This window comes from Corythoichthys intestinalis, chromosome 6 (genome assembly GCF_030265065.1).
Source record: "Corythoichthys intestinalis isolate RoL2023-P3 chromosome 6, ASM3026506v1, whole genome shotgun sequence".
NCBI lineage: Eukaryota > Metazoa > Chordata > Actinopteri > Syngnathiformes > Syngnathidae > Corythoichthys > Corythoichthys intestinalis.
Genome location: NC_080400.1, coordinates 42,891,908 through 42,904,277, shown reverse-complemented (window position 1 = coordinate 42,904,277; position 12,370 = coordinate 42,891,908). Strand labels below are relative to the sequence as shown.

Genomic DNA, 12,370 nt, shown 5'->3' with positions numbered 1-12,370 from the left:
TTTGGCCACAATGCCCAGCAATATGTTTGGAGGAGAAAAGGTGAGGCCTTTAACCCCAAGTACACCATGCCTACCGTCAAGCACGGTGGTGGTAGTATTATGCTGTGGGGCTGTTTTGCTGTCAATGGAACTGGTGCTTTACAGAGAATAAATGGGATAATGAAGAAGGAGGATTACCTTCAAATTCTTCAAGATAACCTAAAGTCATCAGCCCGAAGATTGGGTCTTGGGCGCAGTTGGGTGTTCCAACAGGACAATGACCCCAAACACACATCAAAAGTGGTAATGGAATGGCTAAATCAGGCTAGATTTAAGGTTTTCGAATGGCCTTCCCAAAGTCCTGACTTAAACCCCATTGAGAACTTGTAGACAATGCTGAAGAAACTAGTCCATGTCAGAGAGCCATCAAATTTAACTGAACTGCACCAATTCTGTCAAGAGGAGTGGTCAAAGATTCAACCAGAAGCTTGTGGATGGCTACCAAAAGCGCCTAATTGAAGTGAAAATGGCCAAGGGACATGTTACCAAATATTAGCGCTGCTGTATGTATGTTTTTGACCCAGCAGATTTGATCACTTTTTTCTGTTCACCCATAATAAAGTCATAAAAGAACCAAACTTCATGAATGTTTTTTGTGACAAAGAAGTATCCGTTCCAATCACTCTATCAGAGAAAAATCAGAGTTGTAGAAATAACTGGAAACTCAAGAGACTTCACAAGTGTATGTAAACTTTTGACAACAACTGTATATATGCGTGTATATATATATATATATATATATATATATATATATATATATTTTTTTTTTTTTTTTTTTTTTTTTACGGTGCTTTAAAGACGCCACGTGATTGAACAGGCCAGCGTGAATATAGAACGGCAAGCTTGAGTCTGATAGGTATAATGTGATTATTATTGCGACGTCTCATGGTGAAACTGGTAAAGTAAAAAAGTAAAATGTAAAATAAAAAAATAAAAAGGAAAAATGTAACAACTAGTGTAGTCCAAAGTAGCAGAGTATGAGTAGTGTTTCTTCCTCACAAATCTACTCAAGTATAAACTATGGCTTAGTAAAAATAGTCTTAGAAGTACATTTTTTCCTCAAAAAGTTACTCAAGTAAACGTAACGGAGTAAATTTAACGCGTTGCTACCCACCTCTGAGTATAGTCAAATTTCCTCTCTTGATGCAAATAACAAGTAAGCAGCGTTTTGATTTTCGAGTCTGTCATTTCACATGCTGTCAATAATTGCCATAATAAAATCACAAGACTCTGCTAGAAATGGAGAGTGAGATCTAGAATTCTTGTGGTATCCGTTGAAGAATCAACTATTTTCTTGGAAGGTTGGAGCAGTATCTAATGACTTACATGTGATGTTAGTTGAAGGGGAACTTATACACTTCCTTACTCTATATGAAAAAATATCTTGTATAAATGACACTTTCAACCATCCAAAAATCCCAATGCTAACAAAAATAGACAAACATTCACACCTATGGACGATTTCAGTGTCCCAACACTCACCTACTCTCCTGCCCAAGTTATACATGCCTGCATTTAAACATGGATCAAAAAAGGATGAGGCAATTTAATGATAATAAAAAACAAATAAATAAAGCTTTTTTTTTTTTTTTTTTTTTTACTGTACAACATGTCAAATTTATTCAACACATCTTTAGGATCATAAGTTTCTTAGTGTGCTTGCATAATCATACATTAGTTTGGATCATACAATAATTAGAGTTGGCAAAAAGTATGTTCAAAAAAATCTTAGGATTGGTATCAAAGCTGTTACACATTTTTTTGGCAAAGGAATGAAACAAAAATCAATCTTTGCTCAGGCAGGCTTGATTAAACAAAGTATGGCTCTTACAGTAAGTCTCTTAATATTGCTATGCAACAAGGCACATTCAACTATTGTAAATGCTTTGTCTCCCAAAATGTTTTTAACATCATAAACTTGGCTTGGACATCCCATTAAAATGGAACGCAAACTGTACAAGTCTCCCTCCTCACATCAAATAAAATCAACAACAACAAACAAACACAAGATGTTAGAAATTATACAACAGATAATGATTATAAATCAAATGGTTCTTTGGCTTTTAAATGAAGCAGCAGTCTTGGCCTTTTGCACCCGCCTCAGAGTGAAGTCTGCAAACACAACCTTTTTTACCTTATCGATGATCCTCAAAAACTGAGCATTAAATTCCAACTTTATGGCAGGCTTTGAACCAATTGTGCTTTGGCCGAGTTTGAAACATATATGGATATATTGAATATATTTTGAACGACATGCTATTTGAAGGGCACCAAGATGGGGACTCCCATCCTGAAAAAGATACGTATATCGATATTACACCCATTTTCTACACCGCTTAACCTTTTCAATCTAGTAGGGAGATAATACCAGCTAACTGCAGGGTGTCAAAAACAAACTACCTGTACAACCTGAACTGGTCACCAATCACTCACAGGGCAGGCAGAGAAAAACAACTCAGGAGTGAATGGAAGCTGCCATTAGTTAAAATTACTGAAAATATATCCTTTTTACTATTGTTAAAACCATTCAACAAATAAAAATCCCCTTGAGCTCAAAATTGACCAGTTGGCTTGATAATAAATTCTGGAGTTACAATGATTGCTGGTGAAATGCTGGTTAGCCACTTTGCACAATTTACAGGCTACGTACTATCGAACCAAACACATTCTAAATTAATCAAATTGTGAGGTTTTGTCTATGTGAGCAACAGGGGTGTAAAATACAGGCTCACCTTGCGACAGGATTAGCTGCATGCCTGACATTAGCTAGCTATAGACCAGTCAGGTTGTACATAATAGAGAGAGGAGGCAAACGAAGCAAAGCAGGGAAGGCTGTGGAAGGACAGAAGAGACCCGAGCGTTGTTCGTCATGGAACACAATACTAAAACATTTTCATAACGAACACATTAGTATAGGGAAAGGCACATGAATGACGCTGCTGGACGTTCCCCTCATTCTTCCGCTGCCTTTCCCTCACCTTGCTCACACTTTTACAAAGTTCAAGTTGTTCGCGTGCTTACAGCTAATGCAGTTTGTCCCTCATCCTTAGCTCCACTGAGCTGAATGATAGTGAGTTCAGTAGTATGTCTGTCTCGCAAAATTTGACATGTCTGCTATTGGAGTTGTTCTTCATCCCGAAACTGTTTGTCCACATGCAATCACTCTTTAAACAATTATAATGAGAGAAAATTAAAAGAAAGAAAAGCAGGGGGGGAAAATGAAAGATAAATAATCCTGATTTCTCCACAGTGACCCTTATCGTCTCTCAATGTTTGCTTGGTCATGTTCCCAAATAAATCGCAAATAAACAGAAACATTCCTAGAAAAACACACTGACATATGCTATTCCTTGGCTTCTCATATAAAATTACAATATTCAAAAAGTATTACTCCCAAAAATATAACATATGAACATAAATATAACAATTAGTATTGCTTAATCTTTTATCCTGTATTTGGAAGCGAATGCCGAAACGACACGGTGACAAGCTGGCACCTGATTGGCTAAAGAAGGATAGGTTTGAGGTCAAGTGATTGGAAGAGTAGAACGTGAGTGGGATATCCAAAAGCCTGGACCAGAAATCATCTGGAGTTCAGTCTTGGAGCCGTCTGGAAGAAATACAGAAGAGACCACGATCACATCAAGTAGACAAAACAAAAGTGACACCACCATTTTTTCTTATTCTGATGTTGCCTCAGAATGAGTGAATTTCATCTCTTGTTTAGAGCTGGTTAACTGTGTTAATATTAAACATGACTTTCAACTCCGAATAAATGGGGTTTCTCTCTATAACATGTTAATATGTGCCATATAAAGTACAAATGATTCTTTAGATGCAAGCATGCCACTGAGAACTAAATGAAATATTTTGATCATTATATCATAAAATGGATATATTGATCACTTACCACAGATAGGTGGCCATTTTTGGCCTTAGCCACCAATAGCTCTGATCCAGGGGTGAAGTCAATGACCCCTTCTTTTCCTTGACCCACTGTAAATTTTATACTGGAGGAAAAACATAAGGACGTTAATGTGTATGGACTAGTTAAAAAAAAAAAAAAAAAAGTTCATCATAAAGAGCAAGACAATATGAAACTCATCACCATTCACATTGAAAACAATTTCATTTGCATTAGTAGTTGGTGGCATTATTCTGAAAAAAAAACGCCAACTACTTGTCACCCAGGGTTGGTATGTGAACCTCTTTAAATTAATTGGACTTCTGTATTAATACAAATAGTGATAATATTGGATTTTCTGGCAGAAAATTTGCAAGCCTGGCAGCAGGTAAACCCACCGGCGTGTTTTTTTGTTGTTGTAGTTGGTAGATATTTGAAATAAAAGCTATTATGTGTTATTATATGCAATTTATTTAAACACTTATGTAGGTTCCAAAACAAAAAACCTTCAGCCCAACGATCTACTCGTACCCGCTCGTCAAGCGGCGAGGAAAAAACTCCAACCAGCTCGTTTTCAGTTCATTCGTTTAATCCAACAAAGGGTAATCCACAGCTTGTCACCCAAAATATTATCAAAGGAGCAACTGAGAGATAGAGGGATAGAGACTAATTCAACTAGGAAGAGAGAGAAAGAGATGTCAAAAACTGTCTGGGCTCCATGCTTCCCACTTCTTCCCTGGCGCCAACTGCTCCAGCTCCACAGCTCCACTTCCACGTTATATAGTACATCGTCAAATGTAACGTCACGAACTAGTTCCACGAAATCAAATAAAATAAATCACAAATTGTTTTATAGAATCAAATAAATTATATACAATTACCATAAATAATTATCCAAACGTTACTTTCAGCACCTACAACTTAAACGCAGCGTCTTACTAAAGGCAGTCTTGAAACACAGCTTTACCAAACAAACAAAAATACAATGTAATTCAGTCTGGGGCTGCAGCTATCGAATATTTTAGTAGTCGATTAATCGATGGACTAGTTAGTTAGAATAATCGAGTAAACGGATAAGGAACAGGAAAAAATAAAATACATGTGCTGAGCTTCAAACGGTATAATAATAAAAAAAAAAAAAAGATCTATATACAACAAAAGAACAATTGGCTAACTTACATAGAAAAAGTCCGCTAGCTTAAGTGCTATAAAATGCTAATGTTTTTTTTTTTTTTACAATGCTCTAAACAAGTGGTTCGGACACATATTCCCACATAAAATGGCTAAATATACCTACAACTAAATTATGAATGCATTAAAAAACATTAGCTCAAACAAAAACTTAGCTTACGTTCGTCTTAACAGGGAGCAGTTTGATTCAGCCATGTGAAAAGAGACATACTACAGGGCAGTGTACCAACCCTAACCAATAAAACTAAATGCTTTCAAAATAAACCATTACAACACCACTTTAATTAAGCGAATACTTGAAGCAACAAAAATTCATTAAAAAAATTTTTTTCTAATCAAATACTGGAGTTAACCAATTAATCGTTGCAGCACTAATTCAGTGTAAATGCAGAGAGCTGGAACAAGTTTGTTCACATATTGATCATAAGAGGTCGCCGTTGTGCTTTCAAACGTATCACCATATGCAGTTAGAATATGAATACTTTTTATACTTTCTTTTGTGGCACTCCTTTAGCCTGGCGCGGGTAAGGGGGTGTCAAGAAAAACCTGGGGGCCTGCCAGGCTTATAAAGCACCGAGGGAAACACTGTATGATCTGATCATCATTAAAAGCAGGGCTTCAGACTGCTGCTAAAGTGTAGCTCCTACAATTTTATACAGCACAAGTACATTTTTCATCACAAAGCTTATTTCAATTTATTATTTTAATTTTTATGTATTTTGTTTTATTATTATTTTAACATTTATTTATTTATCCCAATATTTATTTCATTATTTATTTATACATTCCAACATTTATTTATTTCATTGTGGCACCCTCGTTCTTTTGCGGCAGGATGAAATACTTTTATCTGTCATTGGCCCATCATACTCAGTAGTGGGTGGAGATTTATCACCTAACAGAGCCACAAAACATTGCTCTCTTGTGCGCTGTGCCCTGTTATTTACAAATGAACCCCGCAGGACATTTTCTTCTAAAGAAACACTCTTTGTAAAAAATCTTGATCAGAGAGAACTGAGACGAACCCAAGAATGTTGATTTATCGCTCCATTTTGGAACAAATTTGGAAAATTTTCTGCAAAATTTCAAATGTCAATGTCAATGTCATTACGATGAATTTTTAAGCTGTAATTAACTCGATTAAAAATTTTTAATCGAGTTAATTACAGCTTAAAAATTAATTAATCTCAATTAATCGCAATTCAAACCATCTATAAAATATGCCATATTTTTCTGTATATTATTGTTGGAATGGAAAGATAAGACACAAGATGGATATATACATTCAACATACGGTACACAAGTACTGTATTTGTTTACAATAAATCAACAAGATGGCAATAACATTATTAACATTCTGTTAAAGTGATCCATGGATAGAAAGACTTGTAGTTGTTAAAGATGAATATTAGTATAGTATAGTATAGTATAGTTATAGAAATTTTATATTAAAACCCCTCTTAATGTTTTCGTTTTAATAAAATTTGTAAAGTTTTCAATCCAAAAATAAACTAGTAGGCCGCCATTGTTGATGTCAATAACTACTTACACAATGGTTATGGATGCTGAAGCCAATAAAAGCAGTCGCACCCGAGCGCCAGCAGAGGGCGGAAAAACTCCATAAAACACAATTAACAAGTGGGCCTTTCACTATACTGACATTTAAATCTGTCTGAGCGGGGCTAGTGCGTTAATTGCGTCAAATATTTTAACGTGATTAATTTAAAAAATTAATTACCGCCCGTTAACGCGATAATTTTGACAGCCCTAATATATATATTATATATATTATATTATATTATATATATATATTATATAAACAGAAACAGGTTGCAGGAAAATGGTTATTTATTTTGATGATTATTGAGAAATCGGGGTGGGATTTAATAAGTTTTCTTCGTCCCACTCCCTTTCAGGCATTTTGTTTTGTTTTGTTTTGTGTCTTTTTTTATGTCTCTGTTGTTTCTTGAAAGCAAAGATCTGTATTTGTGAAGATGAATGTAACTGCCTGAAATGAAATGAAATTATAAAATTATATATAAATTATATATATATATATATATATATATATATATATATATATATATATATATATATATATATATATATATAACATGAGTCTGCATTTTTATACCTCACAAGCTAAACATAACATGATAATACCTCTCTATGTAACTTATGTAAGAATACATCCTGAAGATGATGTAATGTGTCCTCGCACAGATGGTTCCCTAAGTTCTTACCTGCCCTGATTGATGTTGATGCTGTTTACTTTGTCAGCACATATGGCGATCTTGGTCAAGGTCTCAATCACGTGGTCACTTTGTAGAACCACATCTCCCTGTGGAATGTAAGCCAATATGAAGAAGGTATTGCGTTATGGAAAAACACATTCCGTCCGCGGCTTGTCCACACTACCTTCTGTTTGTTGTCATCACTGGGCACGTGCAGAACAAACAGGCCATCGCTTAGCGAGCTCACAGAGATACCTGCACAGGAAGTTTGATTAAACAAGGGGTTGTCAATAGAAAATAAGTACAGTATTTTCCAGACTATAAATCACCCCCCCCCCTATAGTTTGACTGGGTCTTTGCCAAATACTCTGGTGTGAATTGATATATGTTAAAACATACAATTTTACATGCTCTTAAATGTTATTTCATTCATTACCCACAACTAGGCCCAAAGGGCGCTCTGTTTGGGTTATGAAGCACTAAGAAATAGTGATCAAGTGATCAAGTAGTGGCCAAGTTATTGAGTGCGTTGTATTTGAGAAGGATGATTTTAAACTGTATCCTGTGTTTAATCGGAGGCCAGAGCAGTCTGCGGAGAACGGGGGTTTATTTATTCCTAATCATACCAGCCGCAAACAAGTCTGCGAACGTAACCAAAGTAACAAAAGCAATGAGCTAATGCTGAGTAGGCGAAGCCACCACAGCTAAGCTAACACTGTCGATGCGCTGAGTATTGTTTAAAACTGTGAGTAAAAGGCTTTGGACATGCTACAAAAGTTGAAGAAAGCTCACAAAGTGGCTGTTGTTGAGCTACAGTGCTGTAACATTGCAACGTGCTAAGCTAAAGGAAGCTTAGGTTAGCACCTCATTGTGTAATGCATGACTGACTGCAACGCAGCGAGTTGTAAAGGTAGCTTTGACATTTTTCAATTATGAAATTGTTTGGATTTGATGTTTTGATGCTGCAGTAATACTGAAAATGACTGTTAAAAGACAAACAGAAGATGACATTTTTCACCAAAATGCAACTGACAGTCCGAATGTGACATATATATATATATATATATATATATTTTTTTTTTTTTTTTTTTTACAAGAGTGACTTTAAACTCCACTGCGATTTATAGTCTGGAAAATAGGACGCTTTTTCAGTTGACCTCTGACCTTTCAAAACATCATAGTTAATGCGTTGCTTGAGCTTGGCATCCTCTACAATAATGGCACAGTTTGCTGTGAGTAGCAGCTGGCGTGGGCGAGCTTTGTAGCCCTTCCTGTCGTACTTGGTGACTGGCACTGCATACTACAGTAGAAACAAGAGTAGATTTATGAAGAACTGTATCAACCTGACAGTCCAAATAGAACTGTAATCCACAAACCTTTAACTTCTCATTTCCGAGCGTCTGCAGGACTTTGGGATTTATGTTTTCTCCATCTGAACAGAGGTAAAGAGTCACTCCATTATATGTTGTGTAATATGTGAATATGCTAAACATCTGTTTGAAGGCACTTACCTAGTCTAGTGCTGACAAACAACTTCGGCACACTTTGTGGATAGTTGTCCTTCTTTTCCTTGAATATTTCGCTTGCAATCATCTTTTGCTCCATCTAGCCATACGGGATAGAGCAACAAATTTGATGATCAGATACAGTAATTTACTCTCAAGAGCACAATGTGACAGCTAACTCATCAATCATCACCTGGTGTTTCCATTCAGGGCTGATCTTTTTGCAGTAGATCCACACCATGTTCTGCATGCACAGCTTGCGCAAATGTTCTGAAGCCTAACAACAAGGACAGTTGGCGTTCATACGTGGTTAAATGTCAGATTTGCTCCCTCTTCCTGCCAACAATGTATGTTTTTTTTTGTTTTCCTGATGAAGCCTGCAATGACTTTTTTGTCCAATTATTTCTTTTCCTCTATCCCTGATGGCTTCTTTCTTTGTTTGCAACCCCGCTCCCCTGAATTTTAAGTTTGTCCTTCAGCACAGCATGCTTCTTTCGCCACTAAGTAATTCAAAATTAGTGTTACGCTATATTGCGTGTGTTTATGTAATTCCTACCTCTGTAAGAGCTGCTGGTGGCGTCGGCCAGCTTTTGTCCAGAACGTTCTTTGGGAGGTTTCTGCGCAGCTTCATGAGGAAGGAATAGCGCACGTAATCCAGGAAATACTCATTCTCTGGACAGCGCTCCTTGTGGCGGTAAATGAAGCCTTTGATAAACCTAGGTGTGATTATATGAAATCTCAGTTCACTGAGTTACACATTGTTACCTAATTTAGTCATACAACAAATCAGTTTTCCCCATTGAAATTAGTTCAAATACCATTCATCTGTTTAACCCCACAAAAAAAGTCCATTATTTAGAAAATGGCATTATATTGTGACATGAATATGAAAAATAATGGTCAGACCCAGTTAAAAATGTAATCTCATTAATTAGAGACTTTGCAATTCATCTTATTTGCACTAAATCAAAAGGATTTTTGTGGATGAATGAATTAAATAGTACACTGAGGAATAATGAAATTAATTGCATTTCAGTTCAAAACAGTATCTGAGCAAAAACCTAAAAGATTTAAAAGTATATTGACATTTTAGGAGGATTTAGGATTTATAGTCCCCCCCTTCAGAATAGACCATCATTTAAAAGAAGACACACAGCAAAGTTCATGTCTTTCTTCTTCTGGAAGAAGAACCGGAAGAAAAAAAAACTTTTTTGACAGGCCTAAAACACAGAAATTATGTGATTGAATTATATAAAAAATAATACAGTAATATTATTTATATTTGCACAAAAGTCAGGTTTTTAATCAGCGCATCTTTTTTTTCAATCTCTCTATTTTGATAGCCATTAGCTGAACTAATGTGTGCATTCGTTTAGTTGTTGCACCAGAAAATTATGCAACAACAAAGGTTCCGGGTTAATTTTAACTTAATTAATTGTAATTAATGTGTTAAAGTCCCAGCCCTAAGAAGAACACAAAAATAAAAAAATGTCAATAAAGCAACTGGTTTCATAAAGTGTTATCAAGCCAAAATCACCATGTAACACACACAAAAAAAAAAAAAAACATAAATTGGAGCAATTATAAGTCCTGTATTTACATTTGCTTTGACTTGATAACTATGCCTGATTAGAACATATAGACTTATTTGACTTTCTTGTCCAGCTACCTGCGAATGGTGTCTGCAGCCTGCCGCCTGCGTCGGGCTCTCCTCCTGGCTAAGATTCCCCTCCACCATGCCTGAATGGCAATAGCTGACAAACACAAGACACACACACAAGACACACGAGAGACATTTTCATAATAGTTAAATTAGGCGGTCCAAACAAAGTCAGAAGAAGATTAACGGACTTTAAATAGACTGTTCCTTACCTGAAGTTCTTAGTTTTTGGTACTTGGACCTTTGGCTGTAGCCCCTCCATCCTGCCTGCAACTTGGTGGCTGAAGGAAGACAGAAGGCAAAAAGATTCAATTCAAGATGCAATATCTATTTAACTGTTTGTGCAAATAAAAGGACCAGCTGCAACATCTTGACGTGAAATGTATAGTACACCAGTTTTTTACAGTAATTGGCCAACAATTATAATATGCTACTTTGATACTGTGTGCAAAAACCGTAAGAAAAAACAAACTCTCTTAGATTTAGAGAGGTATACTGGAAGGGGTCTAAATATTGTGGCCGTTTGATGTATAATGAATATTGTCATGGGGCTCTCACCAAGGCTATGTTTCCTGGTCTCTAGGGCCTCCTCGGTGGAAAATAAGGTCTTTGGGAAACGGATGAAAATTTTTGATCTGCAACAAGGATTTAAATCCAAACTATATTCAGCATTTTCAATACATATTTATTTTTGTTTATTTATCTGATCATGTATATATACATATATAGTGTGTGTCAGTGTTAATGACCTGCCCAGCTTGTAGTCTTCAGGCTTATATCCCAGGTACTTGACCAATGTAGCAACTCCATCAGACAGTTTGCCCTGCCAGTTAGGCCAAGTCTCTGGACACAGGGACTTGTACCTAAATAAAATAGAATAGTTAATACATTTCTAAATGAAGAGGGCTGTATGCAAGTACATTTTCCGTACAAAATAGACACTGACAGTATATTTACAGTGAGTGAACACTAAGTGTGATAGATGTCAAAAAAGTTTATTACTTGATTCAAGAAAAGTGTGTGCGTCATTTCAGAGAATGAATTTGAAGTGATTATTCTCAAACTTAATTTTAAAAAATGTTCAACAATTTGTTCAATTTAGCAAATGGTTGAGTCAGTTCCGGCTTTTGGCTCAGTTGTGAGCATTGTGTACTGGCTTGGCAAAGGGTGACATCGGTGGATTATATATAAACAATTTCCCAAAAACTAAAATCCACTGATCACCTCTGCAGGAAGACCTCGTAGCGCCGCCTGTAAGCAAAGCCAGCTCGTCTGACCCTCAGATTCTCCATCAACCCCAGATACTTGACCTGGTGACGTATCAGAACATCGTCAAAGCGACCTGCCAAAAAGACGAGGGGGTGGGGGGACAGGTTTGGGTCATGATAGTCTGAGAAAAATGTTAAGCCAGTTGGAAAGAATGAACAAGCAGAAATCAGCAGTAGGAGTGACAAAGAAAAACTGTGTGACCTAACAAAAGGACAACTGTAGGGGCAAACAAAGGCCAGCACTCTGGTGACTACAGGGATAGTTTACATCACGGCCAGTGATGTAGGGATAAACAAAGTGTTTTAGTGGGAATTACCCACTAACATCTTAGGTCTAACATGGCATCTATGACAAGAATATAAGTTACTAAGCTGCTTTAGCTGTCCTTACCACAAGGTTATATAACGCTGAACTAAAACCTGTGAATCTTTTTGACTTGATGAAATGAATTTTACAAGAGTAAGCGTCGAACACAAAATGTTGTGGACACAGCTAAGGGTTTCCCCCCATGCTTTGGAAGCCTGGTAGGATTTTATGTTTGATATGTGAACAAAATCTGTCACCTCTG

The 12,370-nt window shown here is 36.4% G+C and overlaps 1 protein-coding gene across 4 annotated transcripts in view; it reads right to left on the bottom strand.

The window, feature by feature from the left end:
* Positions 1-1,624: 1,624 nt before the first annotated feature.
* The window catches only part of LOC130917303 (unconventional myosin-Ic-like), a 74,539-nt gene continuing 63,793 nt past the window's right edge, over positions 1,625-12,370 (bottom strand). For 3 of the 4 annotated variants that reach the window (XM_057838558.1, XM_057838559.1, XM_057838557.1), the window contains exons 19-32: positions 11,758-11,875; positions 11,283-11,396; positions 11,092-11,168; positions 10,746-10,814; positions 10,543-10,627; positions 9,430-9,589; positions 9,067-9,150; positions 8,880-8,973; positions 8,745-8,800; positions 8,533-8,668; positions 7,553-7,623; positions 7,378-7,475; positions 3,950-4,049; positions 1,626-3,649 (exon numbers count right to left, since the gene is read on the bottom strand). In XM_057838558.1, coding sequence (XP_057694541.1) covers positions 3,623-3,649; positions 3,950-4,049; positions 7,378-7,475; positions 7,553-7,623; positions 8,533-8,668; positions 8,745-8,800; positions 8,880-8,973; positions 9,067-9,150; positions 9,430-9,589; positions 10,543-10,627; positions 10,746-10,814; positions 11,092-11,168; positions 11,283-11,396; positions 11,758-11,875 — 1,289 coding nt within the window. In that variant the 3' untranslated portion in view covers positions 1,626-3,622. Of the gene's footprint in view, positions 3,650-3,949; positions 4,050-7,377; positions 7,476-7,552; positions 7,624-8,532; positions 8,669-8,744; positions 8,801-8,879; positions 8,974-9,066; positions 9,151-9,429; positions 9,590-10,542; positions 10,628-10,745; positions 10,815-11,091; positions 11,169-11,282; positions 11,397-11,757; positions 11,876-12,370 lie in introns of all 4 variants that reach the window. The other variant, XM_057838556.1, reaches the window with a different exon arrangement.